Consider the following 21,706-nt stretch of genomic DNA (forward strand, 5'->3'; position numbering starts at 1 on the left):
CCAATATAGAAGATGAACTTAAAAAGCAATACCATCAACTATGTATTGGTTGAATCCAAATACTGTCTTTACATTTGTCTTTCACTGGTATTTTTGATCAAATATTTCTAATTCTAGACTTAGGAGTTTATCATAGATTTTTTGTATTGTATAATTATAGGGTGGTCATTGATTTTTTTTTTTTTTTCTTTCGAGCCTTGAGTTATCTCAAACAATATGTTAACTTAACTTAACTGATAAGAAGGCAAAAAAAATAAAAGAAGAGGAAACGTCATGTTTCACTAAAAGAATAGCACTTCTATTCTGTCTATACTAATCTCGCCAGTTTGGTCTACATATTTACTTCGGGAGAGTTCAGCTGACTAACAATGCAAAGAGCTGAAAGTTGTATGGATATCATAGTCAGTCTTTTCAACTTATGCGACATTTTCTTAATCTTGTATTTGCACCCTCGTTACTTACTAAAAGAAAGTTTATTCATGTAGTTGATACTATTGGATGGATAAGTCACAGTTTTCTCAGAACCAGTAAGATTTGTTATTCATAACTTTGCAACTATATTTGGAAACAAAACGTGTCACGTGACTCTCTATGTACAATCTCTTTTCCTTTGCTTTTTTTCAATTCTTTTTTTTTTCTCTTTCTTTATTTCGTTGTTGTTCAATTGGTCACTTACAATAATCCCCACTAACACTCGATATACACCAAGAACTAGATTGTTTGTCTGTTTTAAAAGATTGTATGCGAAAACAACATTATTGGGCCTTACGCGATCATCATGTCATCATCACAAGAATTATACACATCTCTTTCAAGGCGACCTCCGCAACAACCTCTAAATGACAAAATGAGACATGGGTTTGACATTGATTACAATTCTGAAAAATTCTTAAATTCATTAGCAAACACTTTTTACATATATTTCGATGATAAACGTCAAAACACAAATGGGAACCCATTGACAGAAGAAATGAAGCAGTCCGCTGAATACTTTAAGAACTATCAACCTATATCCGATTGGAAAGTCATGAAAGAGCGACAAAAGACCATCAATGCAATATTAGTGCTATGCTTAAATTTGGGTGTAGCACCACCGGATGTAATAAAACCTTCACCATGTGCTAGATTTGAGTCATGGTGTGATCCGACAACTTTTAATGATACCAAGAAAGCAATAGAAAATATTGGGAAAAACCTTCAGACACAATACGAAAACATTTCATCGAAAACAAGGTACCGCCAGTCATTAGACCCCTGTGTTGAGGACGTAAAGAGGTTTTGCAATACTCAAAGAAGAAATGCGAAAGATGAAAGGATCTTGTTTCACTATAACGGTCATGGTGTACCTAAACCAACCGCTAGTGGAGAAATATGGGTCTTTAATAGAAATTACACCCAATACATTCCTATATCATTGTATGACTTGCAGACATGGCTAGGTGCCCCCGTGATATTTGTCTATGACTGTAATAGTGCTGGGAATATAGTTCACAATTTCAAAAAGTTTGTTCAAAAGCGTATAGATGATGATAACGACGGGAACCACGATCAAAGTGCACCTTCGCCCACTTCGGCCTATCTTGATTGCATACAGTTGGCAGCTTGTAAAAGTAATGAATTGTTACCTATGAGTCCTGATCTACCAGCTGATTTGTTTACATGCTGTTTAACAAGTCCTATAGATGTAAGTATAAGGTGGTTTATTATTCAAAGCTCTTTGAAAAAAGGGTACTATGACGCATTACCTAGAAACTCAATAGGGAATATTATTATTCCTGGTAATTTAAATGATAGGAGAACGCCATTGGGGGAATTGAATTGGATATTTACCGCTATTACAGATACAATTGCATGGACCTCTTTGACTAGACCCATCTTTAAGCGTTTATTCAGACAAGATTTGATGGTTGCTGCATTGTTCAGAAATTTTTTATTAGCTAAAAGAATCATGCCACATTTGAACTGTAATCCAATAAGTGATCCACCGTTGCCTGATTCGGTTAGGTTTCATCCAATTTGGGATTCGTGGGATTTAGCCATAGACCAAGTTCTTTCCAGATTATTGAAAAGTGCCAAAGAAGAAACAGTTTCAATGCCACTTGCAGGTAACATTCAAAATGGCTCCACTAAAGGGGATTCTGTGTCTTCTGCCCAACAACAACAAGCCAATGGGTCTCAATCGGCGGCATTATTTCCAAATTTGGGAAATGTTCAGTACACTACATTCTTTGAGCAGCAATTGACAGCATTTGAGATTTGGCTCAAATTTGAAGGTCCATCGTCGAAAACGCCGCCTGAACAATTACCAATTGTTTTGCAAGTATTATTATCACAAGTGCATAGGTTAAGAGCATTAATTCTATTATCTCAATTTTTAGATCTTGGCCCATGGGCAGTCTATTTATCATTGTCTATTGGTATCTTTCCATACGTTTTGCGTTTATTGCAGAGTCCTGCACAAGAATTGAAGCCGGTGTTGATTTTCATTTGGGCCAGAATAATGGCAGTTGATTACAAGGGTACTCAACAAGAGTTATGCAAGGATAAGGGATACAATTATTTTTACTCGATCCTAAATTCGCCGCCAATAAATCATGTGGGGGTGAATGGTAATGTAGCTACTACTAACACAGGTACTATGTTGATTAATGATGATCATAAAGCAATGAGTGCATTTATTTTGACCTTGTTTATCAAGGACTTTAAAAATGGGCAAAGGTTGTGTTTTTCTTCAGAAATTGTTACCAATTGTCTAAAATTTATACAAACCAGTGATAATCCGTTACTTAGACAATGGTGTAATCTATTATTATCGCAATTGTGGAATAGACATCCTGAAGGTAAATGGGTGATTTATAAAAACAATTATATCACCAAATTGTTGAATTTGATTGATGATCCGATACCTGAGGTGAGGACGTCGATTCTTGTTGCGTTGACCACTTATCTTTCTGACCCTCCTCATTTGGCTCCTCAGCAACCAACTAACCCTGTTGCTGTCAACACCAATGATTTAAGAAAAGATGAAATTAGACAACAAGATTTGAAATTAGCGAATACAGTGCTTGGTCTTTTGGGTGATGGCTCGCCTATTGTTCGAAAAGAGTTGGTATTTTTCATTAATAAATTTGTTCAAACATATGCAAAATTCTTTTTAGTTGTTGCATTTAACCAGTTGCAAGAAGAAATTGTATTGATTGAAAATCCTAATTATTTGAATGATTTCAGGAAAAGGTCACCTGCGTATGGGTCAATATTCAGTTCAGTCTGGAAAGCATTATTGATATTGTCAGAAGATCCACACTGTGAGGTGAAGCAATTGGCTGAAACCTTGATAGATTATGTCATGGTACAGTTGAACGAAAGTGAGTTATCAGGCTTGGTAAAAGAGATGCAAGATTATTTGTTAAGCAAATCAACTATCAACATCAGTGAAAGTTTCAAGCCAACCAAACCGGTTGTTAATAGGCAATTGGGTGAAAAACGATTAGTCTCAAGTGCCTCTATTGGTAATAGACGAAATACTTTGTTAATCGATGGATCGTCACTAACAACCCGATCGGCTTCTGCTAACAATATCACTAGCAACAGTAACAATAGAAACATTAAAGGTAATATGGATGATTCAGATGCTGAGTCCATTACATCAAAGATTAAAAATTTGTCCGTTTCAAAGCTTTTCAAAAGTTTCCACATTACCGAAGAAAACGATTTGAATAGTTTCACAAGAATCTTGAATCCTGGTCCAGTTCAATCAAATTATGGAAGTGAATATATACCGAAAACTGCATTTTTTAAGAAAAGGGATTTGTCAAAGACTCCTGAATTGCCATTTGAATCTGGGTTTTTCGAGTATAGTTGTGAATATTTTCAGGAACCGCAAATGTCGAAAAATGAAATTGATGAACCAGGTTCTAAAGAGTATGTAAAACGTTTATGGCGAAGAAATAGAAATGAATCTATTATTCAAGAAACTCAACCACAAAAGGAGATGGCTTTGAGGGGAGAATGGAATAAAGATATTCAGATCCTTAACAATATAACGCAACCAAAATGTATAAAGTTTACACAATTTGAAAAAATATTAGTTGCAAGTGATGAGAAAGATAATATGACCGTTTGGGATTGGGGAAATGGTCAAATTGTCAAAAAATTTTCAAACGGTAATCCTTTTGGGACAAAAATTACTGACATAAAGTTTCTAAATGAAGATGATTCACCGTTATTGTTGACTGGTTCTTCTGATGGTGTGATTAAGATTTATAAGAATTTCCATAATTATGAGAACAGTGATTCTAATGACAAAGACGAAGATGGCTTCAATGAAGAAAAACGAGTTGAGCTAGTTACTGGATGGAGAGCGTTGACTGACTTATTGTTGACTTCGAAAAGTACGGGTTTGGTATCAGAATGGCAGCAATCAAGAGGTTCGTTACTAGTAAGTGGTGACGTTAAAATAATTAGAATATGGGATGCTCCACGTGAGTTGTGTTTACTGGATATCCCAGCGCGATCGTCGTCTTCGATCACATCATTGACTTCTGATCAAGTGGCGGGTGATATTTTCATTGCTGGCTTTGATGATGGTAGTATCCGAGTTTATGATACCAGACTAGATTCTCGTGAATCCATGGTCATGACATGGAAACCAAGCAAACAACACCCTGGTTTACAACAATCAAACTATACAGGTTTGGGGTCTATTAGAAATGTCCACATGCAGCGAGGTGGATTTAGGGAGTTGATAAGTGGTTCCTCGGACGGGATTGTAAACATATGGGATCTCAGATTACAAGACCCCGTTTTGACCTATGCCACTCAAAACAAATCTATGCGGACTATGGATGTCCATGAACATGCTCCAATATTGATGACTGGTCTTAAAACTGTGGATATATGGTCCACAGCAGGTGAATGCTTGACAACATTGAATAATCCAAATGGATCCTCTGGTAGATCACTTAATTATTTGTCAAGTACTACATTCCATCCTCATAGAATGATGCTTGCAACGAACTATAACCAAAATAGCCATATCAATTTATATACTTGTAACGATACAGTTGTTGAATATTGATGGAATTATAGCTGTATAGGGGAAAAGAACAAAACTAGTCATGATGATATTAAGTTTCATTGTAAGTTCGCTTGTCTATGCCGCGTGTACCTCTTCTTTTTTTTTTCTGTGGTGTTCGGTCTCTTCGTTTAAATTATACCTTTTTATTTTTGTGTAAGATTTCTTATTCCCTAAACTCGGGAAAGAGAAAGAATGTACGATATGACAACTTTTACATATTGGAAAGGGTGATATAACACACTGAGCGTCTTTACTGGAGGGTACTCCGTTTATATGTGACTGATCCAAGTATGCTTTAGGTTTGTAAGGGTTGTGGCCAATACTACTAGGTTGTAAAACGTGTAAATTGCTATTTATCGTTGAGGAATGACTGCAAATGACCAAAACACATGAGAAGTTTCTTATTCCTTTCTTGAAAAACCTATGGGTTCGGCTTTTTAAACCACGTATGGTTAAAACTGTCTATTCATGTCAGCTTCTATGTTGTCCTTGATTCTGACTAGTTGTTTGGACGTATTTGGTGGCGTTGATGTTTATGTCATGCTTTACGATTGTTGCTAACTAAAAAAAAAAGTAGTGGTTATGCGAACAAAAGTAGATGTGAAAAAAAAACTGTTAATAATTTTTCAATTTGTATTTGTCATTAAGGTGAATTATATAACAGACTTTTTTTTTAAAACCACAGATTTTGTTTCTTTTCCTTTTATTATAAATAACATTTCTGTTTTCCCAATTTATTTGAAATAAACTTAATAGTTGGATTATAGTGGCTCTGTTTTTTTTTTTCTCGAGGAGTTGTCGGTGTTATATCAAAAAGAGAATACTATAGAATATATGGCAGAAGAAAACATTTCCTTTTCCCAAAGGATGATAAGTGCCTGTTCTGGCTCGCTTGTGACATCACTTGTGGTCACTCCATTCGATGTCATAAGAATAAGAATCCAACAACAAAGTATTCTACCGCAAGAACAGCCATGTTGTCAATTACATTTCCCAGAGCATAATTTCCCAAAGCAAAAGGTTCCTGTTGAAATGGCCCCAGAATTGTTTTGGATACATGATAAATATTGTCAATCTGCTAAGTCTTGCACCCGTATATATTCAACGTTTCAGGGGTTCAGTACAGTGGCGAAACATGAAGGAGTTCGAACTTTATGGAGAGGCTTATCTTTGACCTTATTGATGGCAGTTCCGTCAAATATCATTTATTTCACAGGTTATGAATATATCAGAGATCATTCCCCAATAAGCAACCATCCTTTGAATCCATTATTTTGTGGTTCTTTGGCTAGAACTTTGCTGGCAACCTTTGTAGCACCAGCCGAGTTGATCAAGACTAGATTGCAATCTATACCTACTGATCTGAAATCCGCATCGCATATATTATTCAATTTATTAAGAGATCTGAGTGCAGCTGTCAAGAAGGATGGTGTTAGAACTATGTTTAAAGGTTTGGGCATTACTTTGTGGAGAGATGTACCATTTTCTGGGATCTATTGGTCAAGTTATGAATATTTCAAAGCTTTTTTCGCTCGAACTTTGAAGACTGACTTTAATAACCCAACAAGAGGTGGAATTGATGATTGGAAAGTGTTTGCCACTTCGTTTTTATCAGGGTCTATATCAGGAACAATAGCAGCTTTTTTCACTAATCCATTCGATGTCGGCAAAACAAGAATACAAATTACAATGCAAGAAAACGAGAAAATTTCCCATCCAAATATGTTCAAATATTTATATAAGATTTACAAGAATGAAGGAATGGGGGCATTATATGCTGGATTTGGTCCTCGTGTAATGAAAATTGCCCCAGCGTGTGCTATCATGATATCTTCTTATGAAGTGGGGAAGAAGTTTTTCAAGAATGGAAATAACTCGAATTAAAAAATCAGCATAAGACAAACCATTATAAAAATTTGGGTACTATAGATTTTTAAAATGAGCATGTACATAATTATCATATTTTAATATATATATATAGAGATTTATATGCATATATAAATCAATTATAATTTGGCTAACTCCAATGGTCGCTGAATGGCATTGAGTTTTCTCGATTTGTAGTATATAGTGGTACTTCATTTCCAAGACTGTCGTCAGATGGATGTTGCAAGTTCACTGTAAAGTTTCGATTTGGTTGGGAGAACGTGCGTAACTGGGTCTGTTGGTGCACTTGTTGATGCTGTTGTTGATGATTATTGTCCCTTTGTGAAGGTTGTATGACTTTGGCTCCGTCCGTGTGTATACACGGCGACATTTTCTTACATTCCGGACATGGTGACTGGGGTGTTGGCAAGTTGTAATTTTTCACTTTCAATTGTTGAACTCCGGAACCCACAATACCTCCATCAAGTAAATTGGGCAGTTGATATTTGGATTCTTTCCGTTTCAGCAACTTTGAGTATTTGTTGGGTGAGAATCGGACAAAATCGTTTTCTATGCTTCCAGCAACCATATCGTTTTCTACTGCAGTCATGTACTGGATAAAACTACTACTTGAATCTTCTGCTTTTCTAGCGGCAGCACTCATGGAATATGCATAATCAATTAAAGCATCTTTCAAATCATTGATGATTGACCGTATGTATTGCTGCTCCACAACCTGCAAATTACAATCAACTTCTTCTGCTTTTTCATTTAATAATATTGTGTTTGATGCATTTGGCCCAAACTTCGCTTTAGCCTCTTTTAATTGTTTCTCTAGTTTAAGTTTTGCCGTTATTAACCCTTTCTGCTTTTTCTCTCTTTCATTAACAAACGACAAACTTAGCTTAAGTCTTTCCATTTTCTCTTGTAATATAGTTTGATTATTTGTTTGTGTGTTTAATAAAGCGCTGAATTCTTTTACAAATGCCGAGCTCTCTAGGTTTGGTATAGATTGTCCCCAAACACCAAAGTCATTACACAATTCCATCTTTAAATTTTTGGATCTGGTTTCTATTTTCAACATTTTACTAAGTTTCAGATATAGTTTCTGTGAAGAAACACTAAATATATTAGTCGCTTTATCATCAAGTTGGCTATCGTGTTGCAGTCGTGAAGTTTCGGTTGAGCTGAAAACTGATCCAACTTTGTCTAGTACTTTTTGAAACGCGGTTGCAGGTCGACTCATCTTTTCAAAAGAGCCATTTGCTGGCATTTTCTATCAATTGATATTTCAAGCTACCCTTGTAATAACAGGGATGGTGTTCTTTTTTTCCTAAATTATGAATACTTTGCCGCCAGTTATAAAAAAAAATTGGCTGTAAATTTTGTAAAAAAAAAAAATTGGTCTAAGAATGGATGAGATTTTATCAACCAACTCTCAGAAATCAAAACTACTACGTATTAAACCAAAAAAAGTGAATATATATGTATATATAATAGTGGCTGTTCAATTGAATATATATGTAGTATACATTTCCTTGTTTTCGATTCTTCTAATTGTCTTATTTCTTGGACACTTCCTCATCAAGATTCAAACCAGTAATATTGGCAATTGATTTTTTCAATGATTTAGTACCATTTTCGATACTCTTTTTCCCACTTTCAGTAGTCTCCTCGATTGAATGAACCAAACCCACAGCACTATTGTAAGCAGATTCTTGTTGAGCGGCTATTTGAGGGGCATTTTCTTTTTCTAATTTCCAAAAGAATCCAGCAGTGTTATTAAATGTTTGAGGCAAAAAATATTTGAAAGCAGTCAATCCAAAAACAGTTGGCAAGGTAATTTTTGCTACAACCCCACGAGTTCTTCCAGCTATCGTACCAGATAAAACAGCAACAAGAATATATAATGAATTTGGTAAAAGATCTTCTGATTTGCTATGTAATGAGCTCACGGTATCTGTTACCGATCTTTCGGTTTTATTATACTGATGATATTTTTGATCAGCCCAAGAATTTAAACTATCGACGGTTGATTCAGTGAATTTTCTAACTGATTTGAACAAGTTTTCTGTGCTTTGTGTAGAACGCACGGAAATGCCATCTATGATTCTATTAGATCCCAAAGTTTCTAATTCAGTAGCAGGTGCTGGAGTAACTGTTCCTGGAATTGGAACAACATTTTCATCGTCCTCGTAGAAACTACGTTTTCTGGTAGATTCATTGAATATCATTTGATTGGATGTGGGTATGGCTATGATCGCACCAGTTGTGACAATTGGAGTAAGTAAATGAAGTCCTTTAAACATGATTGCCTATGAGGTTTAAAAGTGTGGAAATGGGGATTAAGAATTGATGAAATTTGTTCTTCTATTGTTCAAGGTTCGGTTGACTTTTTTTTTTTGTCGTTGTTTCTCATTTGGTTGGTTGGTCTGGGTGGTCTTTGTCTTGTCTTTTTTTCTTTCTCTTTTTACTTTCTCACTATTTCTTATTTGCTGTAAAAGTTAAGTTCTTGGTTTTAAGACACAAAAGTGGAAACAGGAAGGAAGTGAAAAAAAAAAGATTATTGATTTCTAAACTTTTCCTCATCTCATACTATTTTAACAACCATAATACCTATACTATGTACAGACGTAGCCTAATACTAAGGCATTCAAATTTACCATCTCGATGTATAAACATTATTAGAAACTATAGTAATTCACAACCATCAGATAATAAGTACAAGGATTATGATTTTATAATAGAAGAAAATAGATCGCCACAAGATATCGTGAAGAATTATTTATCACCAGAACAAATTGAAGGGCACATTGAATCAGAAGGGGTATTACCACCACAGGAAATGTCTCCTTTTAGAAATCCTGATGGAACTTTTATCAAGGGGAAAAATTCTGCTGAGGCAAGATTAGATGATCGTACATTAGAAGGTAAAATAGACCATTCAATCACAGAATTACCCCATCGTATAGCCAAAACTATACAAAATAATATAATCAAATTATCTATCCCAGCAAGATTACGTACTCGAGTTGCCCACATATATCAAAATTTACAAAAAAATCAAATTCAACAAGCTCCATCAACACCTTTGGATTGTAATGCTCATATTGCCGCGTTATTCTTACAAGATTATAGTCATGCAAAGCAAGTATTATCGGAATTACAAAGACGAGTTGGCAAAGATAAATTTAAACCACAAAGGATTTTAGATATTGGATATGGTCCAGCTACTGGTATTGTAGCTTTAAATGAAATTATGGGGAATAAATGGGTGCCTGAAGAAAAAGAAGCATATATTGTTGGTAGAAAAAATAATGAAATGAAGAAAAGGGCAAAAATTATTTTATCAAGACAATTGAATGAAAATTATTCAGGTAAGGAATTAAATCTTGATGAGAATGTTGTACAGAAAGATCAACGTCCAGTGCAAGAAGAGGAAGACTATGTTGAAGAAGAAGAAGAGAATAGCTCAGAAGAAAATGATTATGTGGGTCATATTGATGTTAAAAGACTTCATATTCGTACAAAATTGAGAGACACTTTACCAGTAACTAAGAATTATGATTTGATTATCATTCATTCTTCATTGTTATCAAAAGAATTTAATTTTCCTAAAGATGTTGATGACAATATTCATATGGTGTTGCCATTATTGGCACCTGGTGGTCATTTAGTGTTGATCGAACGTGGTAACTCTGTAGGTTTTGAAACTATTGCCCGTGCTAGACAGATTATGATTAGACCAGAATCTTATCCACAAGAGTTGGGTAAAATTCCTCGACCATATATTAAAGGTTCTAAAGGTAAACCACAGAAAATGAAAAAAGAAGATCAGTTTATTACTCAAGAAGATGTTGAATTTGAAAAAGAGTTATTAGCTAAATTAGATTATCAAGAGGCATTGGAGAAAGCTCGTGAATTGGGTGAAGATTTCGAGAAGGAATTGAATGAAAAATTTGGTGCTGTATCTGAAGAAGAATTGAAATTTGAAAACGAAGATTCTGAAGAGCTTGAAGTGTTTGATGTTAATACTCCACGTGAAGATATGTATGATAAAGTGGATTATCATTTATCAGTGATTGCACCATGTCCACACCATCGTAAATGCCCATTACAACTTGGAGACCCTAAATATTACAAGATTCCTGATCATAGACATCGATTGAATTTTTGTTCATTTTCCAAAATTGTTGCTCGACCACCATATGTTATAGAATTGAAAAAGGGGAAAAAATTAGCTATTCGTTGGGATAAATCAGCTGAAGATGGAATTGGCTCCATTTCCAGAAACGCTGTAAAACGTTTAGCTGGAAGTGGTAGACCTGGGGGGCGTGATACTGAAGTGGGGTCGTATTCTTATTTGATTGTTGAAAGAAGTGCCAATGATTTGGAAACGATTAAAAAAATTGAAGATCTCAGATCATATAGTGATAATGTAATTGATGAAAATGATATCACTAATTGGCCACGTATAATTGCCACACCAAACAAATTGAAAAGAAATGTTAAATTGACTGTTTGTTCAACTGAAGGTAACGTTGAAACTTGGCAAGTACCAAAATCATTGGGGAAACAAACCTATCATGACGCTAGAAAAAGTCAATTGGGAGATTCTTGGGCATTAGGTAGGAAAACCAGAACTATTAAAAATCAAATTCCAGAAGCTGTGAAAGATAAATTGGATGTATTATACAAAACTTCTAAAAAGACATTTAAAAAGGAACAACAAAGAAAACGTTGGAAGAAAAAAGTTGGTACTAGTGTTGAAGAGTTTGAAGATGGGTTTTTCGCTACTGAAGTTATGGCATCTCAATTGGAACTGTCTAAGAAATATAAACAACAAGCTAGACAAGCACAATTCGAAGAGGATCCAAGTAAATTTGATGGTAATTAGTTAAATATGATATAGTATTTGTAAATAGATATAGCTCAACTTGATGTAAATATAATAAAGGGGGTATAAAGGGATTTTGAAATTGCAATTATAAATCAATCTGTAATATTGCTTATTGTCCCTACTTAATGCTACTTATAAAAATTAAAAAAAAAATTATGCTAAAAACTACCTTACCTTAAAACCGTTTCGAAAATTTAATGCCAATAGCGATGGCATTTTCGAAACTATGCCATCATCGATATATGTACAAGGATTTTCTTCCTGTGAACTGAAAAGAATCCCTCAATCACAAGTACTGGATTCATCTAACTTTGCTACCTGTATATGACCCATGCTACTTTATAATGATAATCCACATATCTAGACAAGAATTATGAATCCATCATAGTACGTTCTATTTTCTCAATACTTGATTGATTATATTGTACTCAAGAAATGAATCCGTCACTCTCCCCCCATTGAATACATGTCAAATAAATTTATTTTCATTTTGTCTCTACTTTCTTCTAAATGAAGAACCATCAACCAATTTAGCCTTACCACCAGTAGGACTAGATAATAAAGTAGAACATTTATCACAAGTGATTGCTGTTTGAGCATGACTGAAAATAGTTTTTATATTGAAACAACTTGGACATTTAATATCGAGGAAAAATGAATTTGGTTCTTGAACCAATTTTTTTAATTTATTCTTTTCATTTTCAGTAATTGGATTTGGATGTAATAAATCTTGAACTAAAACCATGTTGAAATGTAATATAAATGTAAGTAAATCAAAATTAAAAGATAGATAGAAAGAAAGAAAGATAAAAAAAAATTTGCGTTGATGGTGGAGGGAAAGGAGATATCTAATTTATATATTGGGATTGACTAAATTGTGTGGCAACTTTTTTGAAAAATATGAGAAATTCTTTTTGATAACAGTACCGAAAAAAGAAACAAAAATAACAATTACTATTGGAGTCACGTGAATCGGTCTTGTTTCTTTTTTTTTTTATTGTGGAGGAGTCACAAGAGAACAAATAAGAACGAAGAAGAACCAGTTAGAATGATCAAGAAGAGTCTAGAAATAACTTTTCTGGTAATTCAATCTGCTCAACGTATTAGCCATTCAGTGATGTGATATGGTGAAAATTAATCTTGTGGATAAAAAGAAATGGAAAGGAACTCGGGGGTACAAGTCCATTCAAGTTCCAAGGGTTTTTTAAAAGTTTCGAATTTTTAGCACAATATATAGAAAGTAATGTTGATTATGTAATTTTCACTTTATAACATCTCAATACAAGACACTTTGTGGTTGGCGATCTGTGAATGTTAAATCATGAATAATACGACACTCATTCTTGTAGAATTTCTTTTCCTTGTAATTCAAGGGATGTTATTTTTTTCCTCTTTTTTTTGACTGCAAAATTAAGTAAAATTAGATAAATAATTATGATAAAGTAAAAGAAACTACAGGTATTGTTTTAATTCAATTAAAAAAGGGTTTGAAAAAAAAAAATGAAATAAAATAATATAAAAGTTCTTGAACGGGGTTAATGATTAGGGAATAGTGGATAAAGTTTTAAAATATCCTTGAGAGATCCAACTAAGGAGTATACTGTATTGATAATGGTATCTGTAATAGAGGGGTAATTTACAGGGCAATTTATTACTTTCAAATCAATGCATTTACTGTGTTAAAAGGTAATTACAATTTGTTTTTTGGGGAAGGGGATATTTTGACAACTGACGTTAGCTTTTAGTCCCAAAACACAAAGTAAACCCTAAGAAGTTAAATAATATAAAGCCAGAGTTGATTATCAAATCGATTAATGCAACAAACAGTTTTGTTTTATTAAAAGAGATATCTCACACCAATAGACAATAATTACGAGTGTCGTAGTTCTCGAGACAGATTAACAAACCGGTTGGGAGATAGAGGAAATTCATTTTGTGGTGGTTCTACGTTGGATGATGTTGATGTTGTAAAGTAAAGTGTAGATGATTGGGATTTGAATATTCTTGGTGAGTCTGTCGATATGAAGCAAACCATGCATTGTTTATTATAGATTTAGCTTAGTTTGGAAATTCTATCTTTCGAGTATTGTCATCGCAAACCTTATTGCATAATGAGATGAAGCTACTACAATCGAAAGAAGAAAAAAAAATATTTCCGTGACGATCTAGGTGTAATATCATAACCATAATAAATTCGACACCAGTTTCAAGAAGAGTTGAGCATCATGACGCTTAGTCAGTTGTACATCAAAATTCATAACTAAATTTTAGACATAAATTTTAAAAATAGAGGGAAAAATAATTATTCCAACCACGGTCCTGTGGTAATTCTAATAATGGGAAAAGTAAAAGCTAAACATTGAGATGTACTAGTGTCTAAAACCACAAATTATTCAGCTACACTTATTAAGTTTAGATTGTGTTTATTGTTCAAACTCACGACCTAGAAGTGAAATCTTTAGTTTGTCAAGGTGATAGTAATAAATAGATTGATTTTCTTTTTTTCTTTTTGCTTTGCTTTGTTTTGGTCAGTTTTTCATTTGTCGAATGAATATAAGTGTTATTTTTTTAAGTTGTATTGCATCTATGAAGTGGTGTGATTGTGGGTATGATGAAGACAAATACTTTAAATGGAAACTATATTGGAAACAAAGATGATGTTTCTTTGTTTGTTATGGGATTTGCTTTCTTTCGGCCCCATGGCTTATGGTAACGCCTTAACAAAAACATTAGATAAATCTGAGATAACGCGTACACAAAATCAAAGTAGAAAAAAAAAATTATATTTTTTTAAAGTTAAGAAAAAAATTTAGTTAGTTAGACATTTGTGTTTGTATGTGAATGTGTGTATAGTCTGTGTGTTTAATATTACCAAATAAGTTAAGTATGCAAGTGGATGCAAGTTACAGAAACACCTACACACACACTTTACTAAAGAGATTCTAAATCTTTAAATCTGATGAAACTAATTTTCTTCAATCAGTTTGTCTTTTTTTTTTTACCTTAATTAGATATTATTAATCAGATTGTGGGTAAATTTCTCGTAGGTTTATCTCCATATTCACAACTATCCGAAGCAATCAAATATAGAAAAAATTAGAGGGGAGAGGGGAGAGGGGGGAGGGGGGATGGGAGATAGCGATAAGAGGAGTGTGGGAATATAACTTTTCTTTTATTTTTAAGCTTTACCAATACTAGTAGTATAACATTAGTGACATCTCAACATTAAAATATTAATAAGGATAAAAATCAAATTTTTAGTGTGGAAAATTAATTTAACTAAAGATATAAACACTAACCATCATCCCTTGAATCTTTATTGTTTTTATATTTTTGTCTTTATTAATGTATGTATTGTATACTTTTGGTTTATTTTCGTATTATATTTATTTTTTCACTAGTTATTAATCTCTGATCTTTTATACACATACACATACACACAAGTATATATATTTACCCTTCTGCTCCAGATTTTAACTAAATCTTTTACTATTTGTTCTTTCTTTTCTTTTATTAACAAGTTTAAATATTTTTCTTTTTATTCAGATTTTATTTATCAATCCCATTATTATTTGGCAGTGTTTGTGTTCCCATTTTCATTTCAATTTATTTTAAATTAATATTATATTATATCCTATATTTCAAATAAATCTCAATCTTTGTTTTAGTTCAAGAAATTTTTTTTCTGGCTGTTGTTGTTTGTTGTTGTAAAAGTCCTTGACAACTTCACATTATAATTATTACTTTAATATATGTAAATATATCAACCTTGGTCCTTCATTTTATTCTTTGTCTTTTTTTTCGCAATTCAGTATCACATCAAACTAATTAGATATGAATTCATCTGCCACTACAACTTCTACAATTGCTAATCCACCTTCACTCAATAGTGGTGTGTATTCTCATATTTCTTCTGAAAAAATGCTGCAAACATCCAATAAATCTCCGTCACCACCCCAATTGTTTCCTCAAATGCAAAAACTATCACAATCAAATCAATCTCAAGATGTCTTGTTCAAAATATTCACCTATACCATTATTATACTCCCCACGTTAACTTCAATATTATTCCCCATCAAGACAACTATGCCACCTAGCGAACATGCAGGGAATCTTATTATAGATTTATTGACGGTACTATTGCTAAGCTTAGTAGTCAAACATACAATTGAATGGCCCTATAATTGGTTGAGACAACTACAAAAGACAAAAGTAATGTTATTGCAAGATATGAATCGAGAAAATACCGATAAAACTATTTTATTGGTACGGAAGATTTACACTTTTGAAATAATAGCATTGATTTCATGTTTGGTGTCTTGTATTTTTAGTTCAATTTTATTAATATGGACGAGACAGTATACTATAATTGATCAAAAAAGAAAGAAAGTAGTTTTCAATAATGTGAATATTGCCTTGTTGCAATTTTGGTCACTTTTTAGAGTGATTATTACTTTCACTGACAGTCTCCAACAATCATCGATGCATACAAATCATCTAAGTTGGGAAACTCCACAATTGAAAAATTGGTATCAAGATTTGTCTCATTATTTTTTACCAAATGCTAGTAATCAAATACTATTGGATCATTTGCAACAACACAATCGACAATTTGATCAATTGAAAATGGATTTAATTTCGTTACAAAACGAATTAGAAGAAAAGAAGAGTCTTAGTAATGATTCTCGAGAAAGCTCATTTACACCATTCCCGTTGAATATGTCACCCACTTTGTTATCACCAAATCCTTCTGTCAATTTATCACCCACTAATAGTCGCAATTATGTATCGTTCCCATTCAAAGCTCCACCTTCTTCAGAACTGCCAGTCTCTTCACCTCCAGTACCAAAACGTAAATCATCTACTATGAAGTCATCATCGAAAAAATCTCAATTAAATACGATAATCGAGGAAGATGATTCAACATTATATGACTCCAAAGAAAATACATTTACAAATTTTGATGAAATTATTCCTGGAATTGGTATAACTACAAGACCGCCGACTTTACTTGATGAGATCAGAAGTATGGTGACTTCGGTTAGACGAGAAGTGTCTTTTCTTGACATTATTAAACACCCTAATGCTGTCTGTAACTTGTTATTAAAAGAATTTGCACCTTTGTTGAATCATAATTTTGAATTAGGTGAATATGATATTGTTAGAATAGTGGCTACTGAAATTTTTAACAATTATTTACATAAACTTGTTCATGATATAAGAGAAGAGCTTGGGAAATATTGGAATTATCCATTGTACTTTGTAAAGAAAGCGGTTATATTTTTTGCATTAAGACTACCAATTTATGCTATACTGTTATATTTTAGAGTACTGTTTTATGTACCTTGGGTTTTGTTCCGAATGCTTGTATTAGAACCAATTGTGCAAATAGGTAATTTAATGTTGATGGTTTTTAAATTTGCCTTATTAACAATAACTACCATGACTCCTAAACTTACTATGAGTGCTCCAGTACTGACTTCTTCTCCATTTCCATCACCATTGCTGACTCCATCATCTTATTCATCTTCATTGTCATCTTCCTTACCACCATCACCGAAAACATCAGAGAAATCATCTAAAATTATTACAAAAAAATCTCAAAAGAAACTGTCACATTCGAATCAGAAAAAACTGGTTGTAGTGCCCAGAGTTGCAAAGGAGACAGTGACTTCCAAATTTGCTATGAAACCTTTCCATCTATCACCTATTTTGGCTGACCTGATGACCTTTGAAAATGGTGTCAATAACAACTACAACAACAATAATAATAATCACACTAGATCAAGAAAGAAAATCAATTTGCAATCGATTGATACAATACCAGAAGAGCCCAATACCATTAGCGGTGGGAAAAAACATGGGCGATTCTACAAGTATTCAAACAGTCTTGCTTTATACGACGATTAGTGGTGTTTTGTTTTACTGTTTTCTTTTTTATGTATAGCTTGTTGGGTTTTTTCTATGATTTGATTTGTGTGTTTTACATGTTTGAAATTCTTGTCGCTGATGAGTTTACTATTGTAGATAATTAATTCATATATACATTATGATACCGATTCGTACATAAAAATTTTACAGAATGAAGCAAGAAGAGGGGTTGGAGTGTGGAAGTCTTTCTAAGGAAGTCCTATAATGTAATCCCAGTGAGCAATTGATTTTGGAGTTTTCCTTATTGTTTTTGTTGTTGTTGTTGTTCTTCTTCTTTATAAATGTTTGTCTATATGTTATACATTTATTGGAATGAAGCAAGGGCATTACTGAATTGACCACCACCATTTTGTTGATATTCAGTCATGAATTCTTCTAAAACAGCAAAAGAAGCTGTTACACCAATGATACTAGCAACACCATAACCTAATCCACCAAAAAAATCACCAATTAAGGCAACAACACTCAAAATAAAAGCACCACTAACTGAGGCAACTGGAATGACTCTTGATAATTCTTTGGTGATAGAAATATCTCTTTTACCAGCGAGAGAAATACCTTGATCTTTGAATTGTTTGGAAATATCTTTTGGTGAACTGCCAGAAATATAACTCCATTTATTAGCAAACCAAACTGCTAAAACAATAATTGTGATTGAATAAACTGTAGTTTTAATTGGTGAAATAATGGATTCAACTAATGAAGATGAACTAGTAAAATAATTCAAAATACCTGAATTTAAGTCTAATTCATTTGAAGATGGATTATAAACATAATTGCCAATGATAGAAATAACAATTGGAGAAGTACCAAGTTTCGATAATACTGAATGAATCAAATAACCAACGACTTGAATATTGGCAACCACAGTAAAGGCAAACAAAACAGGTAATCCACCAGTGTATAATAATCTAATTGGAAAAACATTATTCATACCTCTAACTTTAGTTGATCTAATTGGTAATTCAATGCGGAAATTTTGTAAAGCAACAACAATCAAAATTGATGCCAAAGAAATATAAAATTGAGTTAAATTAGGTAATTGAATTCTAAAGAAAGAATGCCAAATTTGATAAACAGTTTGTTTTGGATTGAAAATTGAAAAATTTTTGATTAAATTCATCAAGGCTCCATAACTTTCAAATTTATTTGAATTAACCACCGGGAAATTTTCTAATCCTAATAAATTAGCAATGAAATTAGTTGATGATTGAATAGCAAGGAAACATAAAATTCCTGATCCAAAACTATAACCTTTATCAAAGATTTCTACCAATAAAGTGACAATCCATGACCAAGCAGTAATTTGTAATAAAATCAAAGCATAAGATCCATAAGGAATACCATCTTGTAATGGATTATAACCTCTAATGGCATTATCATAATATCCTGAATAAATCAATCCAATAGCGAAAATAAGACTGAAAATAAAACTAGTTAATTTTTGACCAGTTTGAAATAATTCACGATCAATTCTTAATTTGAAATTAACATTAATTAATCTTAATCCAGCAGCAATTTGCCAAATAAATGCTGAAGTAATGATCGGTAATAAACCCAATTCTAATAAAGTACCTTTATTCATGGCAAAAATTGATCTAAAATTAGAAAATGGATCTAATAAATAAAATTGAGCATTAGGTATTAATCCATAAATTGGTAATTGTCCAAATAAAAAAATAATGGCAGAACCCACTGTGAAAACTATTTTTTCATCAAATGATACTTTTTCAAATGGATATTCAATCTCAGGTAAGATTGGTAAGAAGAACTTTACCAAATCAAGAAGACGGACTAGATAAAATGTTGGAATTTAGTTAGTTTTCATTCATAACTGGAAGACAAATAAACTATTTCAAGTTATTTTTCCAACTGGTATATTTTTCAGTTAAATGAATACATACAACCACTCATTATATTAATTAATTAATTGTGTGTTGGGTGATTAAAGGTGTGTGTGGAGCTTGAAAGGACTTGAAAAATTTTTTGAAATGTTGATTATTCAATTTTTTTTTTTTCGTTTTCTTTCCAAAGTGGTAGGTTCGTTTGTTTGTTTGTTCGTTCGTTCGTTCATTAATTCCAATTGAGGCGAGTAATTAAATGAAGCAAAAAGACAAAAAAGAAATTATTCGTTCGCTCGCTCGCCTGCCCTTTTTGAGGATTGCTGGGTTTAATTGATAACGGAAAAAAAAATTAGATAAACACTTTTTTTGTACGCTGGTGCTGGTGCCACTGCTACTGCTACTATTACTATTACCACCGCGATGATGGTACGGCCAAAGTAAAAAAAAAAGAAAAGAAATTGGGTGTATCTGTATCCACACTAAATTATATTCGTATTCAAAGATCAAATGTATAATAAATTAAAAAGTTTCAATCAAAGAAAAATCGTATAAAGTGATAATCTTTTAGACGTTATTGCTTGTTCAATATTCTATTGAATTAAAAAAAAAAAGAGAGACTATTATACATGTTTAATACATCAAGTCCATCGTAACCGTAATTATCCTCAACCGTTCCAAAAAAAATAACCTAATCCTCCCCCATTTAACCTATACCTTATAACCAAATTGCTTTCCTTAAAAGAAACCATTAATGCAAAAATGAATTCCTGATTTCATGTTGGTCATATGTCATTCCAAGAAGCAGACCCACCAAAACCAACACCACCACACATGATTAAAGATGACCCTCCAGTTGTTGTATCTGATATTGTTGATGGTGCAACAAATGCTGGACTATAGGAGGGAACATCTTTTGTTAAATAATTGATATAATCAGTAGTACCAATATTATATTGTCGATGGAAAGTTGTATCATTGTGCTTTTTCTCTTTGAATAATAATACTTTATAAAGTAATTGATCCAATAAAGAATTATTATTCTTGTTTGTCTTATCTAATAAATAATTCTTGATATCAACCATTTTATGGAACTTTTTGACTTTGGCAATTTCATCTTGATTCAAATACTTGAACAAATCATCACCATAAAACTCTCTTAATATAGATTTGCTTTCTTCCAACAGTTTCAGCGACTCTTGACTACTTTCCAAAATATTTGCTTCTTCATCTAATTCCCAACTAGCAATTCTCTCGTCAATTAACAGTTGATGATGACTTGAACTTACAACGTTGGCGGTATACCAACTATTTATTTTATGAGACAACCTATCTCTGTTTAAAACCTCAGTATCGTTATGTTCATCATCAATAGAAACTCTGTCGTCTTCTTGCGCTTCATCCTCCTCCTCTTCTTCTTCTTCAATCTCACTATCTTCTTCCTCTTTTTCAGTGTCTGATTGGTACTCGTCATTGGTGTTGGAAGTATTAGTAAAGGAAAGAATATCTGAATCATGATGTTGGCTCTTTTGTTTCCCTCTTGAAGACAGTGCTAATGATTTGGGATTAAATAAAACATACAGTGACTGATCATCATCGATTACTTCCAAATCATCATAATCGGATAATATACTTGAAGTTGCATCAAAAGAATTGTATTTGTTCTTCTGTTGGTGTTGATGCTGTTGCTGCAGCTGTTGTTGTGATTTTTGCTGTTGTTGACTATTCATTGTATCAGTTGAGTTGTTGTTGTTTTTCCTATTGTTTATTAATTTGAATAGTTTCAAGTTGGGATTTATTGACATATCTTTCTAATAAAAAAAGAAAAAAAAAAGGAAAAAGAACTGTTGATGATTTGCTCTTATATATATATGTGTCTGTGTAGATGTGTAGATGAATTAAACTATTGTAGTATGTGAGTTAATTTGAATTACAATAAAAGTTAGATGTTTGTAACAGGTAAGAGAGAGAAAGACTAAACACACATTATTCATAACAACATTGAAAAGATAAGATAAAAAAAACTAAGAAAAAAGAAATAGAAAATAGAAAATGAATGGGTGAGCGGGTAGTGCGTCAAGTCCGATTTAT

General features: G+C 32.8%; 9 protein-coding genes across 9 annotated transcripts; 4 read left to right on the forward strand and 5 right to left on the reverse strand. All coding sequences in view use genetic code 12, as the record gives it.

The window, feature by feature from the left end:
• Positions 1-778: 778 nt before the first annotated feature.
• On the forward strand, positions 779-5,077 carry KOG1 (ubiquitin-binding TORC1 subunit; the record flags this gene model as incomplete). The annotated part of the gene is made up of 1 exon (XM_710760.2): positions 779-5,077. One exon carries the CDS (start codon positions 779-781, stop codon positions 5,075-5,077), a length of 4,299 nt encoding a protein of 1,432 aa, XP_715853.1.
• Positions 5,078-5,911: 834 nt separating this feature from the next.
• Positions 5,912-6,961, forward strand: MTM1 (Mtm1p; the record flags this gene model as incomplete). Its single annotated transcript, XM_710759.2, has 1 exon — positions 5,912-6,961. The coding sequence occupies one exon, from the start codon at positions 5,912-5,914 to the stop codon at positions 6,959-6,961; it is 1,050 nt and encodes a 349-aa protein (XP_715852.2).
• A 133-nt stretch (positions 6,962-7,094) lies between these two features.
• CAALFM_C105480CA (uncharacterized protein) lies at positions 7,095-8,216 on the reverse strand (the record flags this gene model as incomplete). The annotated part of the gene is made up of 1 exon (XM_710758.1): positions 7,095-8,216. The coding sequence occupies one exon, from the start codon at positions 8,214-8,216 to the stop codon at positions 7,095-7,097; it is 1,122 nt and encodes a 373-aa protein (XP_715851.1).
• Positions 8,217-8,505: 289 nt separating this feature from the next.
• Positions 8,506-9,252, reverse strand: CAALFM_C105490CA (uncharacterized protein; the record flags this gene model as incomplete). Its single annotated transcript, XM_710757.1, has 1 exon — positions 8,506-9,252. One exon carries the CDS (start codon positions 9,250-9,252, stop codon positions 8,506-8,508), a length of 747 nt encoding a protein of 248 aa, XP_715850.1.
• Positions 9,253-9,566: 314 nt separating this feature from the next.
• On the forward strand, positions 9,567-11,840 carry RSM22 (mitochondrial 37S ribosomal protein RSM22; the record flags this gene model as incomplete). Its single annotated transcript, XM_710756.1, has 1 exon — positions 9,567-11,840. The coding sequence occupies one exon, from the start codon at positions 9,567-9,569 to the stop codon at positions 11,838-11,840; it is 2,274 nt and encodes a 757-aa protein (XP_715849.1).
• A 499-nt stretch (positions 11,841-12,339) lies between these two features.
• RPS27A (40S ribosomal protein eS27) lies at positions 12,340-12,588 on the reverse strand (the record flags this gene model as incomplete). The annotated part of the gene is made up of 1 exon (XM_019475105.1): positions 12,340-12,588. The coding sequence occupies one exon, from the start codon at positions 12,586-12,588 to the stop codon at positions 12,340-12,342; it is 249 nt and encodes an 82-aa protein (XP_019330650.1).
• Positions 12,589-15,677: 3,089 nt separating this feature from the next.
• CAALFM_C105520WA (uncharacterized protein) lies at positions 15,678-17,753 on the forward strand (the record flags this gene model as incomplete). Its single annotated transcript, XM_710755.2, has 1 exon — positions 15,678-17,753. The coding sequence occupies one exon, from the start codon at positions 15,678-15,680 to the stop codon at positions 17,751-17,753; it is 2,076 nt and encodes a 691-aa protein (XP_715848.2).
• A 325-nt stretch (positions 17,754-18,078) lies between these two features.
• SSH1 (Ssh1p) lies at positions 18,079-19,688 on the reverse strand (the record flags this gene model as incomplete). Its single annotated transcript, XM_019475106.1, has 2 exons — positions 18,079-19,568; positions 19,679-19,688. 2 exons carry the CDS (start codon positions 19,686-19,688, stop codon positions 18,079-18,081), a joined length of 1,500 nt encoding a protein of 499 aa, XP_019330651.1.
• A 712-nt stretch (positions 19,689-20,400) lies between these two features.
• Positions 20,401-21,420, reverse strand: CAALFM_C105540CA (uncharacterized protein; the record flags this gene model as incomplete). The annotated part of the gene is made up of 1 exon (XM_710753.2): positions 20,401-21,420. One exon carries the CDS (start codon positions 21,418-21,420, stop codon positions 20,401-20,403), a length of 1,020 nt encoding a protein of 339 aa, XP_715846.2.
• Positions 21,421-21,706: the final 286 nt, after the last annotated feature.

The sequence above is a fragment of the Candida albicans genome, chromosome 1 (genome assembly GCF_000182965.3).
Source record: "Candida albicans SC5314 chromosome 1, complete sequence".
NCBI classification, from domain to species: domain Eukaryota; kingdom Fungi; phylum Ascomycota; class Pichiomycetes; order Serinales; family Debaryomycetaceae; genus Candida; species Candida albicans.